Source organism: Camelus dromedarius, chromosome 8 (genome assembly GCF_036321535.1).
Source record: "Camelus dromedarius isolate mCamDro1 chromosome 8, mCamDro1.pat, whole genome shotgun sequence".
Taxonomy (NCBI): Eukaryota; Metazoa; Chordata; class Mammalia; order Artiodactyla; family Camelidae; genus Camelus; species Camelus dromedarius.
The window spans coordinates 1,743,784-1,764,718 of NC_087443.1; the positions used below are offsets into that span (position 1 = coordinate 1,743,784).

The window sequence follows — 20,935 nt, forward strand, 5'->3', positions numbered from 1 at the left end:
TAAAAAAAGGATGGCACAGAAAGTGGAAGTGACTTACCCTAAGCCACACAGCGAGTCAACGGCAAAGCTGAGGAAAGAACCCACTGCCCCTCGGTCCACCTGGCCTGAACCACCAGCCCACACTGTCTTCGCCGTTTTCTTCCCACCACAAAACCAGTGCCCCGGATGCACATCGGGCCACGGGCTGAACACCTCACACTCACCCCATCTGCAATCCCCAAACAAAGGCTAAGTGGCGGTGGCCCACGTCATTGGTTGTGCAGTGTCACCTGCGGGGACATATGGTTACCACCCCCAAAAGATGCACTGCTCTTTCTTCGAGAGGTTTTCACTTTTAACACATTCAGATTCTTTACCGGCTTGTATGAGTAACAGAAAAGGACACCGACATTAATGATTACATTGTTCCTATAGACAGAGTATTATCTTGGACATGAAGTCCAAGAGGAAAAAAAAAAAGCCTAGGTTTATCAACATTTCTGTCAGATGTCATTCCTGTAAAACACTGAGGAAAACCAACCTTTCGTGCACCTTTCCTTTTTCATCTCCTAGAGTCACGGTCACTGTGCGAACTCTGTCCAGGTCAAAGGCGGTATCGTACTGATGGAAATCTGATGTAATCCAGCCCACCCAGACATTAGTGGGGTCTTGTCCAGGAAAGATTCTCACTGAGTAATAGTACTGTTGAGAAAGCAACACCAGGTGTTGGCAAAACAAAGAGACAAAACTTTGACTTGCAAGGTCTTAAAATTGCCTAAGAATATGTCTTTAAAATCGTGTGGCCTAATGAAAATGACCACAGTGTGTAATAAATGTTTTCAGCAGCGATACACATTGTCTTTCAAAGAGTGATTCAAAGCCAGTGCTTTAACATAATTGACAGAACTCCACACACTTCTAATGTTTTCTGCATACATTACTTGGCTTGGCACAATACATATCAAATAAATGGATTCTGTCTTTGTTAAAAAAAACCATTTTGCCTAAATTAAAATGTTATAGGCACAAAAGACTGACACTGCAAAAGAAGGAAAGTCTTAAGACAGAGCTCCTGAAGTATTTCAGACATAACTGGAGAAAGAAAACAGGCTCTCTGAGCACAGCGTGACCTGAGGCTTCTTAAACTTCCAGGTACGTATGTATGGGCGGGCACTCACACAGCACGCTTACGTAACAAATCATCAATTCCTGAGGCAGGCAGGCTTCAAATTCTTCAAGCTTGCACGAGGGCACTCCCCTAGGCTAGAGTTTTTATACCTGTCACCCACCTCTCTGAATAGGCTCTGCTCTTCCTATCACTAACATATACTATTTTGACTCCTTAAAAGCAACTTAAAATCTGAAATTAGTTCAGATCTAATATGTGGAAGTCAACTTCAAACATGGGCAACTCTTCAAGAGACAAAGCTATATATTTTTTCCTATTTGGCATTTTATGAGGAGTGTTTTGAAAATTTTAAATGGCAGACATTAATCCTTGACCGTTCACAAAGTATGATCAATGACCTTTCAGACACATCACTGAGATGAAGGAAATCACAAAATGTACCTGGAAGAATTAAGTGGCCAATTAAAACGTTGCCCAGAAAGCAGAGAGCAAGGTCAGGAGTAAGGTGCCACTCGGGCGTATTGTTCCTAACGTGGCTCTAACTGCACAATATCCATCAGAACATGTATACGCTTTCCAAATTCTCAGTCCCCAAAATACAAGTGAGTTGTTATTTTTATCATCAGCTTGCTAAGTATTACGCACCAAAGTTAACTATTTGAAACGCAAAGCGCAATGACAGACACACAGAGTCGGATGACAGGGCCTGCAGCTCATACCGTGGACGTCTGCATCAAGTAGTCGTAGTCATCCCTGTCATCGGCAAGGACGTCCTCAGTGAGTCTTGCGGAATGGCTTGTGCTGTAATCTGGCTTTGTCCTCCTGAGCAGAAATCTGAAATGTACAGAAGATCAGGGAGCGACATTACCACCTTCCGGCTATCTCAAACACACACATACGATTAACTCAGCAAAGTGGCTGTCAGCTCTGCTGAGCTCCCAAGAGAGCATCTGGAAATATCCAGAATGTTTTCAATTGTCACAACTCAGGTAGGGGGCACTGGTGTCTAGTGTGTGGAGGCCAGGGACCTGCGAACAAAACTTTAATGCACAAGGCAGACTCTTACAACTAATAATTATTTGTTCGAGGGTAATAGGGCTGAAGTTGAGAAATTCAGATTGAGTGTAAGAAAAGATGCTAAAATAAGTAGCCTTCTTATTCTACTTAGAAACTCTTTAAGTTTCAACCAATAATGTAAAAATAAGTACCTTAAAAACCGACCCTTGGGAGAAAATACAAATTATATGTCTCATAAGGGGTTAATATCCAGAATACATAAAGAATTCCTACAACTCAGCAACAAAAAAGTAAATAACTCAATCAAAAGACAGGCAAAGAACCTGAATAGACATCTCTCTAACAATGATTCACAAGTGACCAACAAGCCGTGTAAAGATCTCAACTGCACTAATCATCAGAGAAATGCAAATCAAAACCACAGTGAAGTATCACCTCACAACCACGAGAATGGCAGCTGTCAGAAAACCAGAAAGTAACATGGTTGACAAGAATGTGGAGAAATCGGGACCCTTGAGCAGTGTTGAGGAGACTGTGAAATGGTGCAACTGCTAGGGAAAACAACACGAAGGTTCCTCAAAAATTCAAACAACAACTACCAGCAACCCCACTTCTGGGTATGTAACCAGAAGAACCGAAAGTGGGGTTGTGGAAAGATATTTGTACAACCATGTTCATAACAGTGCTGTTCACCATAGCCAAGAGGTGGAGTCACCCTAAATGTCCATCAATGGATGAATGGACAAAAAACGTGGTGTATATACATACAGTGGAATATTATTCAGCCTTAAAAAGGAAGAGAATTCTGACACCTGCTACAACACACGTGAATCTTGAGGACACTATGCTACCTGAGACAAGTCAGTCACAAAAAGACAAATACTGTGTGATTCCATGTACAGAGATATCTAAAGCAGTCAAATTCATAGAAACAAAAAGTAAAATGATTACTGGGGGTAGGGTAGGGGGAGGTGGTGGAAGAAGAAAGTAGTTTCATGGGCGTAGAGTTTCAGTTTTGCAAAACGAAAAAGTTCTGGAGATCCGTTTTACAACAATGTGAATATACTCAGCACTATTGAACTGTACACTTAAAAATGGTTAAAATGGTAAATTCTATGGTTTTTAACCACAATAAAAAAATTCATTAAAAAGTAACTTAGGATAGATTGTCACTGGTAACAAACTGGATGGCAAACAGGCTGCTTTACTGTTTTCTGTGGAATCCTTTGTCCAGAAGGGAGGAGGAAGAGGAAGAAGGAACTGAACTTGGAAATCTCTCACCCACTGTTATACTCTGCTGTGACCCCGCATGACAACCATGTATTTAAAATCATTTTGCTCATATCAGTGACCTTTGTTTCAGACGAGAGGGCTTTTCCTGAGCGTAATCCTTGTGGTTGTTACACTCCGGTTTTGCAGCTTCTTTGTCTTTGTCCACTCGATCTGGCACCAGATGGCCATGAGCTGTCTTCATGAGAACCTCGAAGTCCGAATCTGCATCATAATCCTCCAAATCGTTCTTGGGCCCAAAGAGGCCGGCGCCCGGGATGCCGCCCGCCGCAGTCTTGGAGAAGACCTCCGCGCACTCGACGGGCATGCTCAGGCGGTAGAACATGATGTCCGTGCTGCTGTTCTGGGAGCCAAATGACTTCTGAGTGACCTTTAAACACGGGGAGCTGTCTATGGTGCCGTCTATCCTGGTCACCTAGCAAATGAAGATGCCATCGTTCAAATCTAATCACTGTCGATTCCTGACTCTGAAACCCCTAATGTGCATCACCTCTTGAAGAATCCAAACATGGCCCACCCATGGCACAATTTCGCAAATGAGACCATTACGCATGAGGGTTACCATGTCCCAGATACACTCGGAGCCTCTGCTTGTAACTCAGAAGATGGTTTGGGAAATTCATATCATAACCGCATAAATTCAAAGTGAACCTGACATTCTATACATACATATATATACATTCTATTCTATATATATATATACACACACATACATATACACACACACACACATATATATATGTGTGTGTGTGTGTGTATGTATATATATATATAAACAATTAAGTACAGTTGACCCTTGAACCGGGTAGGTTTGAACTGTGTGGACCCACTTACACACAGGGATTTTCAGTACTAGATACTACAGCACTACATAAGCCATGACTGGTTGAATCCATGGATACAGAGGCCTATACATTATATGCAGATTAGCCCCAAAGTTGTTCAAGGGGAACTGCAGGTAGTCAGCCTCATCAGCCTCTCATAAAGTACCTGTCCTGAGAGTCCACCACAGTGTGGCACACCAGAGCCATCATTTACGCGAGAGACAATAACTGTCAACAAGGAGGAACCCCCTCTCCTGGTTTTGGGCAACGGTCTGATCTTTAAAGAACAAGCAAACCTCAATGTGTTCGTGGTTCGATGGAACCTGGAGAAACTGAGGGAGCCTCTTGCTCAGCCACATGGTAACCTCCCTGTTTGTATTAACGGCAAATGGCTCATAGCCCTCCTGTAAGCCGCAGATGGTGAAGTATTTCAAGGTGCTGACATCCTTTCCGAAGTTCATCCTGCCCACCTGAGCCACTCCGAGGCTACACACTGGTATGAACCCTGGGAAGAAGGGAAAAAAGACAGTATCGTTAGCATAAGAGCCTTCTGGTATGGAATTATCAAAAGTGTTGCTCCAGAAGTCTTCCCTTTGTGAGAGCCGTCACCCTGAGGCAAAAGCAAGGATAAAGAGACCACTAACAGTAAGTATTCAACGCCAGGCTCCAAAGACCGGGATGTGCCCTTGGCATCAGAATTCATTAAATGTGGCCCAGGGGCCCCTTCTTTCCCCTTGGACTTCTGTGAGGTAGCTGCTAGGCAGCCCCTAGTCCTCCAGGGTCTCAGGGTGCACGGCCACAGGAGGAGGTCCCCACTCCGCAGCCTGCGCAGAAGTGCGAGTGCCTCTCTCGGAGGGGGAAAATGAGATAGAAGAGGGCTTGAAATTGCAAACACCAACACCGCTGAGCTAGATTTCTTTGCATGTACCTCAAAGAAAAAAGGATTGGAGGCAATATTTATAAAGGTTTTAATTCACTTATAGTTGCTTTTGATCTTTGAAGAGAGTTTTGCTCTTTTCTCCCTGGGGAACCCTACAGCTAAGCTTCGGGAAAAAAAATTGAAATATTTGGAAGTCGTTGCCAACATCCCACTGAATCTCGTCCGTCTGTCCCTTCCCCTTCAATGTCATTGACACTACAGATTACGCAGGACAATGCACGATTAACATAAATAGTTACGATGAAATCAAAGAGTAAGTTAAATAAGAAACTAAGTCAAAAGCAACAGCAATGAGCAATAAAGAAGAAACAAAATATTTCAGTGTGTAGCAGGGCTAGTTGACCTTTCCACTGTTAAAGAACAAGGGGAAACTACATTCACTCTGTTAATTGTCTGGCAAGGGGATGAGATGACATTTTTCAGCAGAGGGTGTATCTATGTAATCTTCATTTCCTTCTATACTATTTTACAGGAAAGTTCAAGTACTCAATGCAATAACCAAGGTCAGTGTTGGAATGCAGACCACAAATCAGAGGATCTAACTTGTAGATTAAAAAAGCAAGGGATCCTGAGAATAAGCTGACAAATTTCTCCCATTACGATTTCTATTTCTTCCACTGTTGAAATCAGTGGCAGTAAAAGCAATGTATAACCCTCAAAACAGCACAAGACGATACAAATTACACCTGATAACTCATGATGGTCTCACGCAGCTCGTGTCATCAGTATATATTTAAAGAAACAGTCGTGTAACTATGCTACCAACCCGGAAGCACGAACACATCCCGCCGGGTTCAAGGAAGTGCGAGTGATGAGTTTCTAGCTAAAATGAAAGAGCCACAGCTGTGTCTGCAGCTGCGCCAGCTCTGGGCGTAGCAGTCAAGGAAAGCTGTCGTAAGTGTCCCCGAAGGAATCAGAGAGAAGGACTGGATAAACTCAATAGACCTGAGACAGCTGGAACTGCATGTGCACAAACTGGCAAATGTCGCACTCACGTGACACGAACTAGGGGATACCAAGATAGAAACATCTCCTCAGAGGCTGAACAGTTATTTCTTTTACCACTTTAGATGTAGAAGGAGTTCCTACCCTAAAAGCAAACTTATTGGATCCCTAAAAAATCTCTACAGTAGACCTGTGGGTGTTTGTTATATTAGTATCTGGAAATTTTGTGTATGTTTGATATATTTTCATCTAAAAAATCAAGTATTTAGTGTTGTGCACAAGATTTATGTCCTAAACTGTTCACTCTGGCTATGTTTACAATCACAGAATATTGTTGGGACAATAAATGTATGTTTTTCCGTTCCTTGAGATGGTATACTATTTAGCTTTTGAGAATCTGGCTTTCAAAGGTTCATTAATACATAGGAAAATATTGACAGCAAACAGTATTTCAAGAAAGAAAGATGTAACATACGGTTTATTTTTAAACATGTGAAAACACCAGAAGGTTTTTTTTAATCAAAAAAAGTTTCAGAGTAGTGGGATTTTTAATACTTTTTTTCCTCTCTTTTTATGTCTCTCAAGCTAACAATTTTTTTCAACGAATCTTTATTTTATTATGAAAACAAGTGACAGTCTTTGTAAAAATACTCATTTAATAAGTTGGGATATACCTACATCTTTCTCAGATAGAAATGTGTAAGAGTGACGTGGATACGAAATGGTCCAGACCACATGTTCCTCAAGTTGTGGAAGTTCTTGGCTAGTGAGTGTGCAGTGAGCTCGGGACCAGAAGTCTTGCTAATAAAATTAGCAAGGACTGAGGATGAGCAATTAAGTCATTTGCATTAAGACACTTTCAACTATTCATTTCTTTATCCAACAGATATTTAGAAAGCAGCTACTGTGTGCCAGACACTCGGGACACTGGGTGAGGAACACACAGACCTCAGCCAAGAGGTTCTCACAGTCTAACGAGCTGGGAAGACAAGTGGTAAAGTCATACCCAAGTCACCTACTGACCTATCTGAGAAAACGGAGTACCAAGAACAGAGGAAGAGCAGAGAGATGGGAGTGGGAAGATTCTGCAGAAGAAGAGGGCAGGCAGGTACTTCTACGAAACGCCCAAGGACAGAGAGTTTGAGATCCAAGAGACTTGGATTCAAGTCTTAGCTCCGCCACTTTCTGGCAAGTCACTTAAATTCTCTAAGCTTTAATCCTTTCTTCTTTAATATCTACCCCATGGAGCCATGGTTTTAAAAATGAGATCCTGTATATACAGTGCTTGACAGGGATGCTCACTAAACTAAATTTAAAACGGAAAAAAAAAAAAGGTAGAAGAAATTAAATATCCAGAATAAGAGAATGGTTAATTATGATACATACACAAGGCTAAGTATGTGCAGGCATTAAAAATCATGTTTGGGGCTCACCAAAATAAACCTGTAGAGGGAGACAGAACTAATATGGTAAAATTTAAAAACTGGTGATTCCAGGTGAAGAGTATCAGGTGTTCATGGTACTTTTCTTGCACTTTTCTGAAAGACTAACACTTCTCAAAATGTAAAATTGATACAAATATCAAAAGTTATGTTTAAAATGTTTTATGACTTAGGACAACATAATATTAAGTTACAAAGATGGCAACAGAAAATTATCTCTACATCTCAATCCTATAGATGAGACAAAAACACATTAAAAGTCCAATTTTTCTCTGGGTAGTGGGAATATATATATATAATTTCAATCAATTCATTATATTCTTGTATTTTCCAAATGTTCAAAAAGAATTGATTAGTTTTCTGAAAAATAATGGGTATAATTTTTCCATTAGCTTACAGCCATAGGTGGTATTCTCACTGCTTTATTGTTTTGGTGCCTTTTAAAGGGAAGTATTTATGAAAGTACAATCATAAGTAGAAATTATGCTATTTTTTCTCTTTTTAATTTAAATGAAGTAGAATCCCCCCAAATTAAACTGTGTTCTGACGTCTGGAAATGCAGCTTTCATAGCTGCTATGATAATAACACAATGAGTATTTCTGAAATCCGTATTTTAAATGCGGGGGTCACAGTAGGAAGGACTAGATGGAGGTGCAGAGCACACAGAGAAGAGGAAACGCCAGGTACTTTCCAGTCTACACGGGGAAGGCTGGGCCTCAGTCACCTCCAAATACAGGTGCTGACAACAGGTGACATGCTGTCAAACACACAAGGCTCGTGACAGCAGCGAATGTCCTGAGTGTTTATCTCCTTATCATTGAGACAGGAATCAGCTATCTTTTTTCCAGTGAGTCAAGTCCAGTCTCAGCTTAAATCACAGCTAAGTGGCCAGAAAAGAAAGCCGGGTCTGCAGATCTCAAGGTCCACGCTAAAGCCAGCCCTGTGTGTCACCAGAGAGTAGATTTTAGGCTTCCTGGACTGTGTGGTCTAGGTCAAAACTGCTCAAGCCTGAGTTACAGGGCAAAGCGGCCACAAAGAGTATGAAGACGGGGGAGCGTGGCTGTGTTCCGACAAAACTTGATTCACGAAAACTGGCGGCTGGCTGGATTTGGCCCTCGAGCCTGATTCCTGCTCTAAGTTTTCAACATTCAAAGACTGTCTCCTACAGTATCAGGTCCCTCCAAGCAGCAAACACCTGATCCACACTGACCACGTGCCAAACACTGCCGGAGACACTGGAAACACAGCTGCAAACAGGATGGGAGGGCTCCCTTCCCAGAGTTTACCTTCACGCACGGAAGGGAGCTAATGAGTAAGGAAAGAGTTATCAATATACAGAATAGAGGGTCAGAGAATCATAAATGCTGTCAAGACTGACAGAAGGGTTTGCCATAAATCACACAAGATGAATTGATAAATGACCTCCCTCTTAGTAACTGTCCACAGCAAAACATGATAATTGAGGCTCAGATCTTTCTGAGTTTGAGGCAGGCTGAGCACAAAAATATTCCAGCCCACTAAAACTGGTTTCCACACGTTTATGCACACACCTGGCACAGGTAAGTGTCAGTCCCACCTGCCTATCCTTTGAGTTCGCCGTCTTCTATTCTGGTTACCTTAACTGACACCTTGCAAACGGCAAAGCCTGATGAGATCTAAGGCAAGTTTCCTCCCGGCAGGGGATCTTAAATTAGTACACACGGGTCCAACTGGTTACTTGGGCCTGTGCCAGATCCGCCCTAACTATTTGTAAACCTGTTAAAACAGTAGCTACAACTTATGGCTAAATTGCTTCCTCCAACAAAAGACAGATGGCTTCAGCAAATTTTAACTTTCTCTGCTGATGAGCCTCCCCACTCCTGAGCAGAGGGCTGTGTTGTGAGCACGCAAGTCCAGCGAAGGAACTGGCAGTCACAAGGATGTGGGGGCGTGAGGCAGGCGTGAAATCTGCAGTGGGGGCTGGATGAGAAGATAAAGCAGATCACAAGCATACCAGCTTTTCCTAAGAATATATGATTTCAGATTTTGAAATTTCTGAAATACAAATTGGGACTCAAATTTATAACCAAAACGAAATGGCCAAAAGCAGACTAAAATGGCCAGTATTAACATGTAAATGTGAATTATTTGATCAGAGGAAAGGGTAACACTTACTGGTGGCCCACTATGTGCCAGATAATATCCAAGCACTTTACCATTTATTATTAAATATTAACCCCATTTTTCAAGATGAGGAAAGATTTAACATCTTAGTTAAATGTTAAATCTTTCTCTAGGGTCCTTCGGCTGGTTAAATGGGATGCTCAAGAATGCAGAGAGAGAGGGTAAAACCAAAACCAAAACCAAAACACTTGCCTTAGATTTCTGGGATCTTTAGAACTGGAAGAGGCATGAAATGACCATTTCCAATTAATGTTTTCTTATTTTAAGGAAATGAAAACAGAGGGCCCACAGGAAGAATTATTTTCAGAACTGGATCTAAAACCCAGGGCTTCAGACGTGGTATCTGTTTCTTCTAGTCCATTTTGGCTTCAAATATGAATTAGGGAATTATGCTAAGTGAGGTCCCAGGGAATTTACCATGATACAGGTGTATCGTTAGTGCAAGGACTTGGTAACACAATGCTGGCTTGACAGGGGCATTCCCACACTTTCCTCCTGGCTCTTGGTTCACTTCAGAGCATCAAGATCAGTAGGATATTTATTTTTGACCTTGAAACCCATTTTAAAGCCATCACGTTCTCTCCATCAATTCAAGTCCAGACAATAGAATGTTTCATATACACAAGGTTCTGACACCCTTTATTCTGATTCCTTGACCTTTCCAGTATAATTAAGCCATCCCATACTAAATTTTGCTGTTTGGCTTGGCAGTATTCCTAGGTAACGAACCATTGGTGCTGTATGCTCACATTGCTCCTTCTAGAATCAGATGTATATTCACACGTGCAAAACTGCCAACGTGCAGATAGGCTAGTATATATACAAATTATGTCATTAACCACCTACCAACTTTAGCTATTCTCAAAATAGTCTGTACGATAGAAATTTCCTCTATTCATCAACACGTAAGATTTAACTGTCAATTAACTGGGCAGTTTAGGCTAAGCAGTTTGGTTTTCACTGAATTTACCAATCATTTCACAATGAATTTCCCCAAATAACATGTTGTTTAGATTACATGCACATAAGCTCAAAAAATACACATTAAGTAATAATCTGGAATTTAAACACTAAAAATCCCTTCACTTGTTAAAGTACTCCGTGAATGCAGTACCTATTTAAGAGTTTCACTCCTGGAAAAGTCCACAGAGTGTCTAGGACAGTCCCCTTTTCTGATTTCAGACAAAACAATGAGGCTGCTGGTCTCCAGCATCTCCTTACTCTTTAGAATTTGTCTGCCGCTTTGTGACTGTCTTCATCTTCACTCAAAATAGCCAGTGCCCCAACCCAAACCTGTGGTTGTTTGGATTGCCCCACAGCAGGGACTCACAGTCCGAGCTTCTCCCTTCCTTCACAAGTGCTACCTCTTAATTAGGGAGAGTCCCAGTGACCTTACTTTCCCAGGTCTGATGCAAACCTGGGTCCCAGGTCTGTATCAACAGCAGATTGTACAGAGTGACACTAATGACAGAAAGGACAGATGTGACAGTGGAGCAAGGAAGGTAAGGTATTTGGGACGGTGCAGACCCAGCCCTAATTCACACCATGTTGAAAGCAATCTTCTCAATGAGTCACATACATCTGCCAAATGGTTCATATTTCAACAGAGGATAAAAAGAAATTATATGTACAGACCGACAGCCCAATATTCTGGTTTTTTTTCCTTCTTCGTTTTAAAGGCAACTAATAAAATCGATAATGGAAAGTCATCCCCCATCTTTTTCCTTAGACGCCTTTTCTGCCTAAAGCTATGCAGCTATTTTAATTACAAAAATATCCTTCTGTTTCCCTCCCAAGGAAAGGAATTCTATGTGGTCTCAGCACCAAGAATTCAGTTTTGCTTCTGCCCTTTCAAACAGCAGACACAGAATCAAAGGCATCATTTCTGGATCTGATTATAATCATCATGGGTATGGGACCAGAGGGCCCTGAGGTGATCTTTACTCACAGAAAAGCTGACAACCTTGAACAAGCACCAATGTAATGAGGCATTTACGCTACACAAGACACGCACTCATAGCCTACTTTGTGAAATACAGATGATCTCCAGACAAAGTAACTATTCTTTCACCATATGGCAAAATGCTAACTGACTCTTCCATGCTTTAAGTCAGGGATACGATCAGCTCCTCACATTACCGGAAACCTGAAGTGCTTGCACACAGGAGGAACTTGAGACCAGTGCTAGACTGGTGAGGGGTGTCAGCGTAGAGGGCAGGGGATCAGTCCCCCAGGGCGGCCCCAGCAAAATGCCACAGGCTGGGTGGCTTTAACTTATTTGCCCAAGGCCAAGATGTCTGCAGGTGTGGTTTCTCCTCAGCCTCCCTCCTTGGCTTGCAGACGGCCACCTTCTCACTGCGTCCTCACATGCCCTCCCCCGTGCACCTGGTGTCTCTTCCTTTTCTTAGAAGGATGCGAGTTGTACTGGACCAGGGCCCCACCCTCAGGACCTCAGTACGGTCACTACCGGTCAGGACTTCACCGTATGAATTTGTGGGAAGACAAGATCCAGTCCGTGTGAGCTGGGACAGAGACGTGAGTTTTGTATTCAGGACGCTGTCTTCAGCTGCAGGCACATCTCCTCAGAAGCCATGCCTGCTGAGCCCTGAGGACCGCCAAGAAGCCCTGGATGAGAAGAATCTGAATCTCACTTTATGAGGCATTTCATTTAATGATCCTGCAAGGCATTGTTTCTCATTAAGTCAGAATAGTTGAGATTTCACCCTCTTCGGGAGGCAGCAAGCCCCAACAGAAGTGAGACACGCAGTCATCTTCTCAGTAGTGAGAACTGGCTCGTGTCTCGTGGGTTCCTCCTTCAAGCAAGTGTGGAGCGCGAGTTCTGTGTCAGAGAAAACGCCACGCATCGGTTCCCCTCTGACGTCGGCATGTCAGGGAAATGCTGCACTGTCCCCAGGTTTTCGCCAACATTCCTTTGTCTTGACTATTTTCTTTCTAGCTTCGTTGTCGCTGTTTGTTTTGCTTTTCTTACACTGAGGATCAAATTACTAAACTTGGAGTGTAATATTTATATTTTGTGAGGGAATCTGAAGTTTATACTATGTGAATTAAAAAAGAGACAGAGTTGAGCAAGGAAAATACGAAATTAAAGACCAAATACAGGAAGGAATGCCTTTCTACATTAGGGTATAATTATGTTAGCTATGATGTGATTTCAGGGGAATTCGGTATTGTTTTAGTATAAATGAGGCTTAATTTGGGGGGTCAGAAATGCATATTATGTTTTCCTATAGGAATTAGTGATAGTTTTTGGCCTACGGAAAGTTGCCCTATTTGTGTGCTTTAAGGAATAAATTACCCCCATAACGCAGAGAAGAGGGCACAGGGCAAATTAAAAAGTATAATTTGTTACTAGCTAGTATTTGGGTTTTTTTTTTAATGGCGGGCTGGGCTAAATCATGTGTGAACCCTAAAATTCCCTTCTGTTTCTCCAGAGACCTAGAGGAAGGGCCACTTGTTAGTCTGCTTGGCTTCCTCTCTCCAGACTAATACCTAAATCTCAGCTCTTGAGATACTACCATTCTGATGGTACAAAAAAGCAAGGGAGATGAAGCCCACCCAAAAGCTGACCAAAGAAAGGGCCATTTCTCCCTGTGGCCTGGGGCAGCTTCAGCTACTGGTTGAAGGACTCTTCCCTTCTCTGAGGTGGTCTCAGGAGACGATGAGGGACAGAATGTGCCCCCACCCTCACCAGCTTATTGCCACTGCAGGATGGGGGAAGAGATTTTAGGGAGCTAAAGCCTCCCAGCAAAAAGGGGTGCTACATCAGTAAGAATTCCTGTTCAGAAATCTTCCGAGAAGGACTGTCTTGTGTAGGCACATGCTGGGACACAGAGGGCAGACGCCCCGCCACTTAGAGACAGGACTTCAGAGAGGGTGGTGCCACGGAACACGTAGGATATAAGGCAGCCAGACATTAGGGGCTGATGAAGCCGGAAAAGCACACAGAGAAGAAATCTGGGACTATGGGAAAGACAGAGCCACTGCTTTGGCTTGGAGGGCTCCCCCACAAATACCAGGCACTCTATTTATAAGACAGAGGCTATTACTATTACCAGGCCCATTTTTTCTCTGCTGTAAAATGAAAAAGGCTTCCGATTTCATCTCCTGGTGTTTGAGATCACACCCTTCACCTCATCAGGAACATCACTCAAGATCAGGCCTTCCCCGTCAGCTCTCCCTCTCTCCCAGCTCTTCCCCCAAGCTCTACACACATGCTCAAGAAGCTCTTACTTTTTTAAGAACCTCAAGTATATAGAAGCAGATGGTGGATCAATTACCACCTTTTGTCCAAGACACTGCTTTTACATGTGTAGTTGGTCCTTTCCAATACTGTAACAAGCATCTTCTAAGCCACCACCCAAAGGAAACCTAGAACCTCAACAGTACCTGCCATCTAACCATAGCACGCTGCTCTCCCTATCTCCCGGCCCCTCCGCCTGAGGAAACCACCACTCTAACCCTAGAATCAGCATCTTCTTATTTCCCTTTATACGAGTTTCAGAATTTGGGTTGTTTATAACTTTGATAGTTCTGTGAGTCCGAAGGTTCAGCAGAAATTAAAATACCCCTTTGGTGGATGTATTTGTTTCCCATTCCTATGAGACAAAGTACCGCAAACCTGGCAGTCTAAAATAAGACCCATTTATTGTCTCTTAGCTTGCAGGTCAGAAGTCCAGGTACCGCACGACTGGGGTCCTCTTCTCAGTGTCATGAGGATGAAATCAAGGTACTGACTGGACTGTGTTCTCATCTGAGGCTCAGATCCCCTTCCAAGCTCCCTGGTTGTTAAAAGAATTCAGTTCTTTGTCATTGTAGGACTGAGGTCTCCTTTTTCTTGCCAGCTGTCAACCAGGGGCTGTTCTCAGCTCCTAGAGGCCTCCTGCAGACCCCCACCATGTGGCCCTCTCACACCACAGCAGTCTGTTCATCCAAGGCCAGAAGGAGAGCACATCTCACACTTTGGATCCCTCTGACTTCAAGAAGGACCCAGTCTCTTTTAAGGGTTCACCTCATTAGGTCAGGCCCACCTGGATGACCTCTATTTGATTAACTCACAGTTAACTGATTAGTAACCTGATCATGGGAGCTATATCCCATCTAATTCAGACTCTGTCCACATGACAGAAGAGAGGGTTATGCAAGGCATGTCCACCAGGAGCAGGACTTCCAGAGACCATCTTAGAATTCTGCCTACAGCACAGCGTATTGCAGCCTCTTTTCCTGGGTTCTCCCCAGTCCTGATGCTGACTAGTTGTCAGTGCAGTGGTAAGAAGAGACAAGGAGAAAGTCATAGCAGACCTCACCAGGGACTGCTCCTGCCTAGCCCTGTTCCTTTGTTGACATTACAGCCAGAGCACTCTCTGAAAAATGGAGATTCAATTAATCTGTTCGCTTTACCTACAGATACTCTGAAGAGATTTAAAAAAAAAAAAAAAAGCCAAATAGAAGGGAGACTCATAGAAGAGGACTTGCTACTTTTAGAAGTCTAATAACACGGCTCCTGATCTTGACCGCAGGTCCTGGCCCTTTGAGGGGAGGGAGGGACTGAAGGCTCCTGTCCTTCTCCCGGGGCCGGTGTGTCGCAGCAATCGTTCTTTGTCCAGTTAACACGGGAGCTTCACGGTGGAGTCTGTGGTTGTGGAAGGACAGCGCATTCCCTGTTTGGGAAAGGGGTCTGTAGCTCCTAAGAAAAGCCCTGCCTGCATCGCTATGGAACAACCCGACCTTCAGCTGGAATGAACTGGAAGGCTGTCTTGCCACCTGGATTTCACTGGGTTACCCCATCAGTCTTTTAAAGATTTTTGTGATTTTCCTTTTGATGTTATCAAGAAACAACTTACATTGGTCAAGAAATCATTTCGGTTGTGTAAACTGTACAAAAGGCAGAGACATCAAGAGACAGTTCTTTTGATTGCTTTACGAGCCAACGTATATATGACTGAACTACCTCTGCAGCAACAAAAAGAAATTATGAAGATTTTAACAAACACCAAATCAGGCATGGCCCAGACGTAAAGACAAGCTAGCTGTAAGAACAATTTGAAAATAGAGTGCTTACGAAAACTTCTTAGTCCTTTAGCAACCACAGTGCATTCCTGCTGGCCTACATGAATGGTTTTTCAACTGAGCCCGGGCTCTCTTAGTGGCGACTGTAAGTTAGGGAGCTTGTCTCAGGGCCTTCCACTGTTGTTACACCCAGAGCAGCTCCACTGAATTTTTTAAGAAGCCGTGTAAAGATACTTGGGAGGGAATGGGAAAATTCCATGCCCAGAAAGCATCTGGAAGTCCCAGGCCCGCGTAAACTCTGCGGTCCTTTTTATGGAAGAAAACCTAGAATTCTGACTAACCCCTACAAAGTGAAGAGTTAACGACTACAGCTAAATAAAGTTTTTAACCTGCCTTAGAGACCAAAAGGATACTTCCCAACATCTCCAACCGCAGTCCAACAATATGGACCACAACATTTTCAGACAATTTGTGAGGATGCTGTATTAACTTTACAACAGAGTATAAGTTTCAAGTCATTTTTTAAATTTTAAAAATGATGTGAAATGTAGAGTCGGAAAACAAAGTTGTTTCTATGACTGTGCCCCTCAGACCCACGTCAGAGCCCATCTTGTCACCGCAGTGGCAACTGGTGTCTGCAACAACGCTGCAGCGTTGGCATCTGTCATTGCTTAAACAGCACGACTGGGCGTTCCACACTGTGTACAGTTCTAACATCATTCTGTGAATCCATGTGGCATAAACTAAACAAACACAACTCACATCGGCATTTTAAGAATTTAACTTCGTAAGAAGAAAGGCATAATATGCCAGCATTTAAAAATAACAACCAACTAAAAAAAACAGACTCTCAGGCCCTATCTGTAGGGCCTGAGACAGTGTAGACAGAGAACACAGATAAAGCCCCTCTCCCAACTCCCCCATGATACACAGGCCCTCGTAAGAGCAACACCCGAGGAGCGGAGGTAGGGATGGGGGGGGGGGGTTAGAGTGCCGGTTTCACCCACCACCTGAGACGCAGGACTGCAAAACAGAAATTAAGTTGTAAAAATGCAAAGCTCCTATTGTTTTCACAAATCTATGTCTGAGAAATGACGGTCATACCTGCTTGAAAGCTTTCTGAATGAATAACTAGAGAACTTAATGCAAATAATGAGCTGGCTAACTTTCTGAGGACTGGTGACAAGTTTACATAATTTTAAAAGTACCAACTGAGGCAGATCTTAAAATCCAAGACTATACATGCACATATATTCAAGTAACAGGATATATTCGAAGCCATCTTGAAGAAAAAGTGCTAGCTCAGTTTGAAATGAAGCATTTATACAGTATTTTGTTAAACATCATCTTGTTTACGTGCTCTGGGTAACACTACCCAACAGAACCTCCCGACATGGTGTAAGCGCTCTGGAGCTCTGCTGTGCGGCAGGGCGCCGCTGGCTAGAGGTCAGTGCTGAGCACCTGAAACCTAAGTTCCCACCACTGGAAACTCAGTTTTTACCTTTATTTCACTTACATTAATGTAGCTTCAAATAACCCCGGGGGCCAGGGGCCAGCCTGGGGCAGCAGCGCTCTGAAGCACGAGCAGCGGCCTTGCCCCCCGCTTCCCAGAAGGCGCTGGTCCTCCCCGCACAGCGCTGCCCGAGGTCCGGGCCCGCCCGCCGGCAGAGGGGCCTCTCCCCGCGCCGCGCCTCCGCAGCGCTGCCCGCGCTTCTTCACCCCAGAGCCCGCGCACTCAACAGAAACCCCCCGGGCGCTGCCCGCCCCTGGTGCCCTCGAGTCTGCGCGAAGAGGGACGTCCTTCACCGTCTCTGTCGTCTCGGCTCCCAGCAGAGGGCCTGGCGCGCCGTCGGTGGTCCCACTATTTTTTTTGAAACGCACGAGCCGAAAGAAGCTATCAGCAGCTGATTAAACAGGGCGGTTCTAAGGGAGAACTTAACACTTGAGGAAAACTCTCCCTTTACCTGCCATTTCTTTCCTGATTCGCACTTGAAAAGCCCCTTCTGCTTTACGGAACTGCCAGCTACGCGGTGGGGACGGCGTCCGGGCCGCGGCCGCCTGGAGAGCGCCGGCTCCACGAGCCGAGCCGCAGGCCCGCGGTTCACACCGCCGTCCCCGCCCTCTCGCCGCAGCCTGCGAGGAGCAGCGCGGCTGGGCGCCCCGGGAGGCCGCGCGAGGCCGCACACTCACCGTCGCCGACGTCGAAGTCCTTGAAGGCCAGCTCGGAGCCCGAGTCGTCGAGCAGGACCTCGCCGTTGAGCGTGAACACCATGGTGCGCTCGGTCACGTCGGCCATGCAGCCCACCACGTCGCCCGCCTGCCAGGGCCGCCCGTAGTGCTCGCTGCCCTGGTGCCAGCGCTGGGCCTGGGGAGAGGGCTCGGGTCACCGTGCGGGCGGGGGGCCCGCCGCACACCGCCCGCCTGGGCTCTGCACCCCTAGCGTCTACACGGTGTCACGCACTGCGTCTCAACAAAACCCAGTATACCCCGTGATCTTCAGCGTCCACTATTCAAAAACTCTAATCCCACATACTTTCCATTACAACGAAAACTATGTCTCTAGAAATGTATCTGCTTCACCACAGGGAACGCTTCCCAGGACACGGGTTGTTTTTCTCTACTCCCCAAAATACAGGGAATCATGGGCAGAGAATCAAGCTGGGAGTTTATCATCGAAAATGACACTCTAATTTTCATCTGTTTCAAAATAAAATTCCATTCCTGGGAACCAAAGACACCGACACTTCAGCCAAACAGAATTCTAGAAGCACTTCAGTACATGCTAAAAACAAAAAAGGTTTAAATCAAACTTAAAAATATTTTTAAGATATTTACTGAAATAAGCAGCCAAAAACTGAATACATATGGCCACATTGTTTTATATACGTAGGTGAAATTTCATCAGTATATTTGGAACAGTTTTCATAAATGTGACTTTTGAATCTATAAGTATATTCTACAGACACAAAATTAGTTATATTATTTTGTCAGAAAAATCTTTTAATTGTCCCCTTAAGCATCACCTTCATTGTGAACTGATATGTAACAGGATACAGTCACCAAAGTGAAACGATAGGACTCTTCTAAAGCATAGCACATCCTACTTTAAAAAAATTTATTTAGCTAAATTAGGTATCAAAATTTTTCCATCCAAATTAAAAAAACAAGATTCAGGAAATGTAACGTTTCAGAACAAAGTGGGTCAGTTGTCCTAGAAGACACAATACTAATTTCTAGCCTAGAAATGCTTTCCCACATACGTACGTTAATAGCAAATCTTCATGATTGCTTTTTTTATTCTAATTTTCCTTTTTTAATTAGAAAAACTTGTATTTCTCAAAAGGAATACAAATTCGCCAAAGAAAATTAGCAAATAAAAATAAAAGAAAAGAATAAAATGCCAAGAATTTCATCAACCAAAAATGACTAGTATTATTCTATTGTGGCTATGTTCATATATAAATATTTTGTATTTTAAATTTTAAAATATTTTACAGATAAAATAATCATTAAATATTTATAGAATGCACAAATAAACAAGAAAAGCAGCACCTGACCAGCTTCCACCAAACTTAAGAAATAAAAATGACTAATAATGTTGAAAAAGAAACCTCCTGGTGATTACAAACAGTAAAGAGCATTCTTGTGGCTACTGAATGTTTATACCTATCACTAATTCTTGCTGGAGGGTGAATTCCTTCTGTGGAACTGCTGTGTCAAAGTGAATGTGTTTTTAATCAGTACATGGATTTTTAACACTTTCGGTAGACAAGGATGATTCAGCTCTTTGATATGACAGAGAATCCACGTTCTACTCCCTGAGTTTCGCTGTATTCCCAGGGTGAAGGAAAATGTTTTGAGACTTCAAGGACAGAAGTTTTCCGAGGAGCTACTTTCTCCAGTTCGTGCTCAGGGAGGTCTTCGCATTACCGGACCACACAAGGCACAGCCAGGGCAGTGTGGACACCCAGTGCACAGCAGCCCACAAAGTCCGGGCCCACACCCTGGGGTCTGCACTCACCTTGAAGCCATCGAAAGCAAAGGCATGTTCATCCGAGCCCAGCTCCTGATCGGGCTGGCAGCCTGGCCGGCTCCAGCCCACTCGCATGTCTCCAGCAGTGACAGCCTCGAACTCGAAATACCACCTTCCGGCCCTCACGGCATAAGTTTTCTCGGCCCGGAAGATCCGGAACCGCTCCCCGGTGCCACTGCACACCTCTGCCCTGGCGGCTGTGAACAAGAGGGATTGGGGTGAGGGCTTCGGGAAGGTGAAAGACGGGGGCAGACACCCATGACTTAAGCAATTAAACCTATGGGGAGGAGGGTAATGACCTTTGACTCTTATCCTGGCTCACATCTTACAAAGTGTTTTCATGTATGTGATCAGCCACCATCAGACGGAACCAGACTGCAAAGTACTAGGGCTTCCTTTGGAGACGCTGGGTTTTCACTAACACTGTAAAGGCAAGTAATGTACAATCTGGGGTTTGTTTTTTTCTGTAGAAGAAAGCCTTCCAACCACTTGGTGGTTTGGTAGTGGAAGATGAGATGAATTTGAAGGCATGGATGGGAAGAAGCCAATAAAAGAGGTTTAAATGCTCTGTATAAGAAATGAACAGACATTTTTGGGTGGGAGAGAAGAGGGAAGAAACGGCCAGGAAGTGAGGAGGGAGGTCACCGCAGGAGACAGCTGCAGGTCAGCAGAGCAGGGAACCACTGCTACAGTCCCCAGGCAGACTGCTAAGGGCGTAACTCGTCAACTACCCGCACCTTCACTGTAATGTGCTGTACACACAAATGCTGTGCTTAAGAGATGTGAGGGAAAATGAAAGGGTCACGTCCCGCATCAAGATCAGCGCAGAGCAGAGGGGAAAAGATATCTGCAGGAGATGAGACACACGGGAGAGGAGTGAGCCCAGAGTGCAGGACCTCAGGCCAGGGGCCCTGGGGCCAGGATGGCCTGGAGCAGGCAACCCCCTAGGAAGTCACAGTGTTGGGGCGAGGGTCCACTGAACGGGTAACAGAGGGTACGGTCACCTCAGTTAAGAGCGGGGTTTAGACGCAGAGGAGGAAATATAAGTGACTCGACCGAAGTCGCACAGCTAACAAACGGCAGAGCTGGGGAGCTGCCAACTGCTGCAGCCTGTGCTCTTGCCCCCTGCCTCCAGGGGCTGGCCC

The 20,935-nt window shown here is 44.2% G+C and overlaps 1 protein-coding gene across 15 annotated transcripts in view; it reads right to left on the minus strand.

The window, feature by feature from the left end:
* The window catches only part of RYR2 (ryanodine receptor 2), a 543,353-nt gene that overhangs the window by 188,724 nt on the left and 333,694 nt on the right, over positions 1-20,935 (minus strand). For all 15 annotated transcript variants that reach the window (XR_010381799.1, XM_064487828.1, XM_064487826.1 and 12 more), the window contains 6 exons: positions 19,779-19,987; positions 17,948-18,122; positions 4,536-4,744; positions 3,478-3,830; positions 1,828-1,942; positions 521-681 (listed from right to left, as the gene is read on the minus strand). Coding sequence is in view for 14 of the 15 variants with exons in the window: in XM_064487828.1 (XP_064343898.1) it covers positions 521-681; positions 1,828-1,942; positions 3,478-3,830; positions 4,536-4,744; positions 17,948-18,122; positions 19,779-19,987 (1,222 nt within the window). In the remaining variant the exon portion in view is untranslated. The remainder of the gene's footprint in view (positions 1-520; positions 682-1,827; positions 1,943-3,477; positions 3,831-4,535; positions 4,745-17,947; positions 18,123-19,778; positions 19,988-20,935) is intronic.